The sequence below is a fragment of the Helianthus annuus genome, chromosome 14 (genome assembly GCF_002127325.2).
Source record: "Helianthus annuus cultivar XRQ/B chromosome 14, HanXRQr2.0-SUNRISE, whole genome shotgun sequence".
Classification (NCBI taxonomy): Eukaryota; Viridiplantae; Streptophyta; class Magnoliopsida; order Asterales; family Asteraceae; genus Helianthus; species Helianthus annuus.
In genome coordinates this window covers 111,968,018-111,976,766 of record NC_035446.2, presented here as the reverse complement: position 1 = coordinate 111,976,766, position 8,749 = coordinate 111,968,018, and the positions used below count along the sequence as shown (strand labels likewise).

At 36.7% G+C, this 8,749-nt stretch overlaps 1 protein-coding gene across 1 annotated transcript; it reads right to left on the bottom strand.

The window, feature by feature from the left end:
* Positions 1-2,236: 2,236 nt before the first annotated feature.
* Positions 2,237-7,451, bottom strand: LOC110907150 (uncharacterized mitochondrial protein AtMg00810-like). Its single transcript, XM_022152172.1, has 3 exons — positions 7,273-7,451; positions 6,771-7,143; positions 2,237-2,311 (listed from the first exon to the last, which is right to left on the bottom strand). The coding sequence occupies exons 1-3, from the start codon at positions 7,449-7,451 to the stop codon at positions 2,237-2,239; spliced, it is 627 nt and encodes a 208-aa protein (XP_022007864.1).
* Positions 7,452-8,749: the final 1,298 nt, after the last annotated feature.

Below are 8,749 nucleotides of genomic sequence, written 5' to 3'. Positions count from 1 at the left end.
AAACCCTGAACATTATTGTTACTAATCAATTGCTTCTGTCTTTAGGGGATATTTTGCAGGAATATTCTAATATTAACGGCTAGTGGATGGCTTGCACCCGAATTGTCGCAGAAGTGGTTTGAGAAAACGTGTGGAAATAGAGCTAAAGTTGCTAACGATCACTGACTTGTTCTCTTCAGAATCCCGGATTTCTCGGAACCTTAGTTAGGATTCATTTCTGTATTGTAATATAAACCGGCTTGATCAGATCATTTTAGGGACATAATTCACTCACTGCAAACACTCTACACTCACTTACAATCACGGTTATCGTAATTGTAACACTTAGTTCGATCGATCAAGCTTCACTTTTGTAATTTTTATAATATTAATACTAGTGGGGCTGTGTAGTTTAGAGCTCTCGAGGTGTTTTTGTGCTTGAGATCATCTTCAAGAAGAAGATCAAGGGCTTTTTCCCCGTGATAAATTCCTTGTGTTCATCGCATTCAATATATTTTACTTTGCAAACTGTTTTTTTAAACCAGGATCCTGACTGTCAATTCAGGATCTTGAGCATAATACATATTATTTCCACAAGCACCTCACCTCACTTTCACAATTTGGTTAAGTAAATTCTATTGTCAATTTTTAATCAAAACACGAGAGGAGACCGATCGGATGCAATAACATTCCATAATTGATTGATAGAAAACATGAACCAAACAAGTGATTGGTAGTCTCTAGGAAATCCTTGCAACTAGGGCATAGAATATCCGAAATGTCGAACCCTTTGGCATCAAAATTGACTCTAGTTGGAAAACGGTTTAGAAGCATAAAGCATTCTCCATACATGTATATTGACCTTTCTTAGGAGATATTTATACCAAGTGGTTTTCATCGGATCGGACCATTAGGGAGGCTGCTCTTCCTTTTATGAAAAAGCAATGGTTACATTTTTTTATACTATACACAAAAGTTGTATTTATTTAGAAGTTATATTGATTCTCATAAAATTATCAACTTTTTTTTCCAACTATAATTAACTATCACCGACAAAATATCTCGTCACTGATCTTTAACTGAAAAAGTGGTCGCAAATCCGTAAATGATATATTAGTGTAAAATCATTGATAAGCCGCTGGTAAATTTCATCAGTGATCTATCCATGAAGCATGTACCTGTTTTTTCTATTGTCACCGATGGCAAGGATCTCGCTGTCAAGGAAATTGTTTTGTTTGTATCGTATGGTTTAGAATATGCGTTATTTATTTAAAAAAATGCAGTTTGAAAAAGTTTATACAGTATAAAAATGAGCCATAAATACATTTGGTTGCTATAAATAATGAAGTTATAGAATCTTGTTGTCACAAAAAATCAAAATCTTTGATTTCTCGTTGTAACTGCAGAATTTTGTGGTGTCAGCATGATAATTGTACATCTTACCATTATGGATAGCATAGGCACATGGTTGCCAAGTGGAAGTCATGATTTTTAAAATGTTTTGTGTGTACAATATTTTTTTTACACATATGTGTGTTTAGCTAAATTCGTTATTATTTCAATAAGCTATGTTTTAAAACCCGTATTTGTAGCTAAATATCGGTCGTTTATCTTACATTGTTTGCAATTTTGCGTACCATACATTATTATTATGAATTTAAATACAAAGCAGTTGTATCAATGCTTTTGAGTAAAATGTCATTTTCGTCCGTTTTGATTATTTTTGTGACTTTCGTCTCTGAGATGCCATTTTCATCCAACAAATTTGAAATCTTGTTATGTTCATCTCTTATGACCAAATTTCAAGGGGCGAAAGTCGAAATAAGTTGTCAAACTCAAGAATGAAAATGACAAATAAAACTCAAGCCTGAAGGACATTGTCAAACTCGAGAATGAAAATGACAATAAAACTTAAACCTGAAGGACCTAATCACACAAAAAAGTCATTTTGAATGGAACAAACAAAAAATGACTAAACCCTATGGACGATTGATTCTTTTGCATGATTTATGTATTTTAAGCATTAAATATATATAGTACATTAAATATTACAAAAATATTATGTACCTCATGACAAGATAACTAATTATAAATTCAGTCAGCCTGTCACGGTGCTTTAATTTTCTGGAGCATTGATACTGATTTAAAGTCTTAAAACTCTTTTTTATATTAAATTTGAATTTAGTCAAACTATAAAGAACATAATTCATTAATTCTCACAATGGTGCATGGGTTAGTTTATTGATTAAAATAATTCTTATAAATCTTGATCTTGACTTTCGATTGGTTGGTCATCGTCTGTCACCTTAATTGCAGCAGTGATATACGTCCACTAATGGAAAATTCAAATTACTTTAGAATATTAATATTTAAACAGTTCTATTTTATGGGTAAAGTTCTTGTACAAATAATCTTAACATACTAAACATACAAATTGAAGGAAAACTCAAAAAGACAAGGTGGCATTTTTGTAATTATCAATAACTATCAAAGTTACTCTACAAATATACCTAAAAAAACCTAACCACTCCCCCCACCCCCAAAAAAAACCTAAACCCCCCACCCCCCAAAAACCTAAAAAAAACCTACCCCCCCCCCCAAAAAAAACCTAAAAAAACCTAACCCCCCCCCCACCCCCGAAAAACCTAAAAAAAAACCTAACCCCCCCACCCCACCCCCAAAAACCTAAAAAAACCTAACCCCCCCCCCCCCCACCCAAGCTAAAATGCTAAAAACTAAACCCCCAAAAAACCTAAAAAAATCTAAAAAAATAAAAAAAAACACACAAATTATTTTATTTTATTTTTTTAACATTTTTTATTAAAAAATCGCTACTTTTAGTAGCAGCCAAAAAAAAAAATTTTTTTTTTTTGCTAACGAAATGTAGCGATTTTTTAATAAAAAAATGTTAAAAAAAATTTTGTGTTTTTTTAGGTATTTTTGGTTGTAACTTTGATAGTTGGTGGTAATTACAAAAATGCCACCTTGTCTTTTTGGGTTTTCCTTCAATTTGTATGTTTAGTATGTTAAGATTATTTGTATTTGATCTTTTGCCTCTATTTTATTCCAGATGTATACAATGTTTTTAAAAAGTTACAAGCTCTACTAAGCTATTAACTTACAAAGTAATAGTTTGGACAATGTTTTAGTTGACGTTTTTTTTAAACGGCTTTACTTGACGTGTTTATTCCAAGTGTTTGATATAGAAATTATAAATTGAATATTATAGAATTATATATAATATATATTCAAATACTTATATAGTTATATACACACTTCACACATCAAATTTCAAATACAAAGTGTTTTTCATACGAAGTGTTTTGAGAAACTTTGCACATGTAATCACACTTTTTGTATGCCAATAAAGAAGTAAAAAAGTTGAAAGCTAAAGACAAAATACCCATAACTTTTTCTTTTTTTTTTTTGGATTAAACCTTGTTTTATTAAATTTTCAAAAAAAAAAAAAAAACTAACTTTTATAAAAATTATACTATAAAATTAATTTTGTTGGCATTTGCAATTTGAATAATTGTATTACAGTACTTAGGGTGTGAGGGACGCTACCCAATTTACCTGATAAACCTACATCGACCAACCAACCCTGGAGTGACATCTCATTGCAACCTAGAATATCATAACAAACCCGATTCAATTGCCACGATCTTCCCAATTTACTCGATGACTCCGAACCCAATTTTCATCCCTTTTCCCACGTTCTTTTTCAGTATCTCTCTCAAGGTTCACTAGTTAAAAAATGGATCCCGAGTTATAACCCGCAACAATTACGACGGTGTACCTGATGAACCAGATTCCTCACACCCTTATAAGAAAGGGATGCATACATGTATTGTTTTAAAAAATAAAATTTTAGTTATTACTACATTATAAAGGGTTTTACGCTTTTTGTTTGTGAATGACAATAAAGGGTAAACACAAGGGGCAGAGGAAATCACGTGGCATGAAGGTTTGACCTAATGTAAAGAGTAAAGACAGCTGCAACAACTTCAACAATACAACTAGTTATCACATGCTATTCCCAGAACCAGAAAAGAATTGCAACCAACATTTTTAATTGTGAATTTTTTTAACACCAACATTAGATGCTTCAAGTACAAGTTCTTATGGATGCACATGTTGCAACCATTAATTATGAATAATATATTATTGGTAGTAATATGTTTGCGTGTAACAGAAAATTAGAACTTATTATTAGGATCATATCTATATTTGAAATACCAAACACGTGAATGTTATTACACAATAACAACGAGGTGAATACAAAAAACGATTTTTTTTTCTTTGCAAACCTTTGGTTTTTTTGGTCATTTTCATCCTTAAGTTTGACAATCTATTGCGACTTTCCTCCCTCAAAAACTGGCCCTCATGGATAAAAATGGCAAGATTTCACCTTAGGGACGAAAGTCGCAAAAGTTGTCAAACCTTATGAACGGCATTCATATGTTTTTTAGTTGTATTAGAGAAAACATCTAAAAGCCGTTTTCACCGTCTTAATTTAGCGAATGGTGCTATCCGTATAATAAAAACATTGATAACAAATCTCACTTGTTGGTAATCGTCATTTTTTCGAGATTATATGTAAAAAAAAATAGAATATAAATCTAGAAAAAGATTTTGGCACACCATTCTAATCTTCTCATTTGGCAGAAGTTTGTTTTGGTAATTTGGTATGTTGCAACATTTACCTAGATCAAGTTAAACATATATCCTTCTCCTGGTTTCTGTTGGAACACATGCCAAAGTTTGCTGCCGTTTAATCAAGGACATCATTTTGATAAGCCATAGGCACCCCAAAACATGTTGGGGTTTTTAATAAGCTTCTTCTTCTTCTTTTTTTTAACTAACAAATTAACTATATTAAAGATAAATAAAAATTGAAATGAACGTACATTAACTAATGCCATTTCTATTCAATGAGGGTAATAAGTATTTTTGTAATTAAGGTAACATATAATGTAATAACCTTTGCGACACTATCTGAAGCAAAAGGTGGCGACACTCTCACAAAGTGTGTGACACTCCCTGAACACAACCTTTACGACACTCTCACAAAGTTGCGACTCACAACTTGAGCAACACTCACGACACTTTATATTTTTTTACAATCTTAAAAAAAAATGACAACAATTACTGCTTTTACCATAACTGAATGAGCATTTCACAACTCTCACAAATTTGTTTTTACTCTCACTGACAAACTATGGCTATTGGAAGACCATGATTGAACCATTTCTGACCACAAGCAATTTATTTAGCTATATTGATGGTTTTATTCCTTTCCTAAATCCCACCGTTACCAGAACATCTGGATCCACAACATTGTTTTCTGCAGCATTCACTACCACAATTTCTGCTCAATCCCCACAACAACTTCAAACTTTACAACAAATGGCATCCTCACTAGGTTATCAACTAATGCTAGCTATCTCTTCAATAACTCAATCACCTCAAGCCAACTACAACGCTCGTCCTCCAACTAACCATGGCCATAACAATCGAGAAAGATGAGGTGGGCTAGCGTGGAGGATATAACAACGGTGGAAATAGTCATAGTGAAAATTTAAAACAGTGACTTCAGAGGAGATGGTTAGGGTCGTGGTGAAAATCGCAGTTAGTTTTCGTGGGCCACTGCACAAAATACGATGTACGGTTCCTGCAACCATTGTGGAATTGGACATCTCCCGTCTAACTTCCCTAACTTTGATCCTTCCACATTCCGTAACCGTCCGCATGCAAGCTATATGAATTATCAGTCTCAACCAGGATCACCAAGAGTCTCTACCTGGTTTCTTAATATTGCGGCCACTAATCATGTCACACCAGATATGGCAAGTATGGACAATTCGGAGGCATACCAAGGTAATGATTTCCTTCGTGTTGGTAATGGTAACGGTCCGTTCATCAAAAATTCATTCCTCTAACAAATCATTTAACATATCCAACATTCTTCATGTTCCTGACATTAAAAAGCAACTTCTATATGTCCAACAATTCTGCTTAGACAACAATGTTTTCCTGAATTTCGCTCTTTTTTGTGGAGGATGAATCTACACGTACTACCCTCCTCACGGGCCCTGGGGAAAATGTCTCTCCACACTCTTCATCTTGCGCTTCTCCAATATATCAATAAGCATGCATTCTCTGCCACTCACACATCTTCTGATGTCTGGCTTAGTCATCAACACGAGAGTCTTTTCAGTTTCATGTTTTCTAGTTATTCATTACCTATAATCAAGACATTTAGTTCTATTTCATGTACCGCTTGTCATAGGCAAGTTGACCAAAATGTATTTGTAAGTGAAGGTAATTGTTTGAATGATTTCTATTCAATAATACACCCCTATAAATAGTCACAATACAGAGACTATATACGGAAACAAGTCAATCCACATCAATGCAATTGCTTACAAATAGCTGGAGATCCTCAATCATAGGTGGCGATAATTGTGATCCACAATTATCGGTTAACACGCCCCCGCAGTCAGAGCCGTAGGAGACCGAAGGCATAGGCTGGAACGGAATTTTTTGAATAGGTGCTTCGGGAGGCCTTTCGTAAATATGTCTGCATATTGATAGTCGGCAGGGACGTGAAGAACTTTGATGTTGTCAAAACGAAATTTTTCTCGGACGAAGTGAATATCTAGTTCAATGTGTTTGGCTCGTTGGTGTTGAACTGGATTGTCGGATAAGTAGACTACCGATATGTTGTCACAATAAACGATGGACGCGTGGCGAACAGGAACATGTAATTCGAGCAAGAGATTGCGAACCCAGCTAAGTTCAGCAACAGTATTCGCCACGCCTCTGTATTCAGCTTCTGCACTTGACATGGAGATCGTGGATTGTCGTTTTGAAGACCATGAAATCAAGTTGGATCCCATATAGACACAGTAGCCAGAAGTGGAACGTCTGGAGTCGAGGCATCCTCCCCAATCGGCATCAGAGTAAGCAGTTAGGGCGGTGGAGGAGGACGAAGAAAGCAATAGGCCATGATCTAAAGTGCCCTTGACATAACGAAGGATCCTCTTCAGAAACTGATAATGGGGTTCTCTAGGAGCATGCATGAAGAGGCACACCTGTTGAACAACATAGGCTATATCGGGTCTGGTGATGGTGAGATATTGAAGGGCCCCAGCTAAGCTCCTGTATAGCGAACCATCGGAAAAGGTAGAACCACTTCAGCGCTTAATTTAGATCCAACTTCGGCAGGTGTGCTGGCTGGTTTGCAATTGGACATGTTGGCATGGGATAGGATGTCGGCTGCATAAGTACTTTGTGATAAAAAACAACCCATTGGCCTGTTTTGTTACAGCGATTCCCAAAAAATGGTGCAAGGTGCCCAAGTCAGTCATCTTAAATTCAACGGTGAGGGATTTAATGATGTTCTGAAGTAAACAGTCACTGGAAGCGGTTAAAATAATGTCATCCACATAAAGCAAGAGGTAGGCCATTTGGTCGCCATGATGGTAAATGAATAAAGATGTATCACAAACACTACTCCTGAATCCGCACATGTGTAAATAACCTGCAAAACGTTGATACCAAGCTCGTGGAGCTTGTTTGAGTCCGTATAAAGATTTGTTTATTTGGGATGAGTGGAGGAGGTGAATCCAGGAGGTTGAAACATGTATATGGTTTCCTTGAGGTGGCCATGTAGAAACGCATTCTTGACATCAAGCTGGTGTGTAGGCCATCCTCGGGAAATAGCGAGGCTCGGAACAGTGCGAATGGTGGTGGGTTTGACCACCGGGCTAAATGTCTCATCACAATCGACCCCCACTGTTTGGCTTTTCCCATTGACAACTAAACGTGCCTTATCGCGTTCGAGGGAGCCATCAGCGTGGAACTTGTGCTTAAAAAGCCACATACATCGGATGACAGGGACATCAGGTGGTCGGGGAACAAGTTCCCACGTGTTGTTGGCCAATAGCGCTTCATATTCATCGGTCATGGCAATGTTCTAGTTTGGGTCGGATAGAGTGGTGAGGTGGGATTTAGGGAGGGGAGACATGGTGGGAGATGTACGGGTGTTAAGGTTGAAGGTTTGTTTTGGTTTGAAGATGCCCGAGCAGGAACGAGTTTGCATGGGATGGGATGGTTGAGGAGACACGTGTGGTTGGTCAGGTTGGACGTGAGAGGTGTGATGAGGAGTAGGTTGGGCCGTTTGGTGTTGGTTTAGGGAGGGAGGAGGAGTTGGGCTGTGGGTGTGGGCCATGTGGTTTGGGCCGGTTGTTGTAGGAGGGTGTTCGGCCGAGGAGTGTGAAGGGGAGGCCGGCTGTTGTTGTGAGATTGGGTGGTCGGGTGTAGGAGTGAAGAAAGAGTGTGGGTCAAAAAGCGAGGGGTTGGGATCAAGGAACTCGTGAGTGGGTGGGGTGGTTTGTGGGTTGGCAGTGGATCACAATTATCGGTTAATAGTATTTACCTGTTTCCAGTTTTCGCAGTGCCGATTACTTTGATCTTTTATACAGTGATGTTTGGGGAGTTACACCTGTTTTATCTTCTGATTGTCACCAGTATTAGAGGTAGTATTAGGTAAATATGGGTTTATAAATGCCCATCCCTTGTAACCTCATCATATACAACATTTCAATACAAATCATAATTACACATTTAAAAATAGGGTCGGGCTAAATTTTTATCCTTGCTATATTTTCATTTTCCTATTATAAGTATTCAAATGACCTGGACCAATAGGGAAATCCCAATTATCATCCTGGCATCGAGCTATTTTTCCGCAGGACCTCCCCTA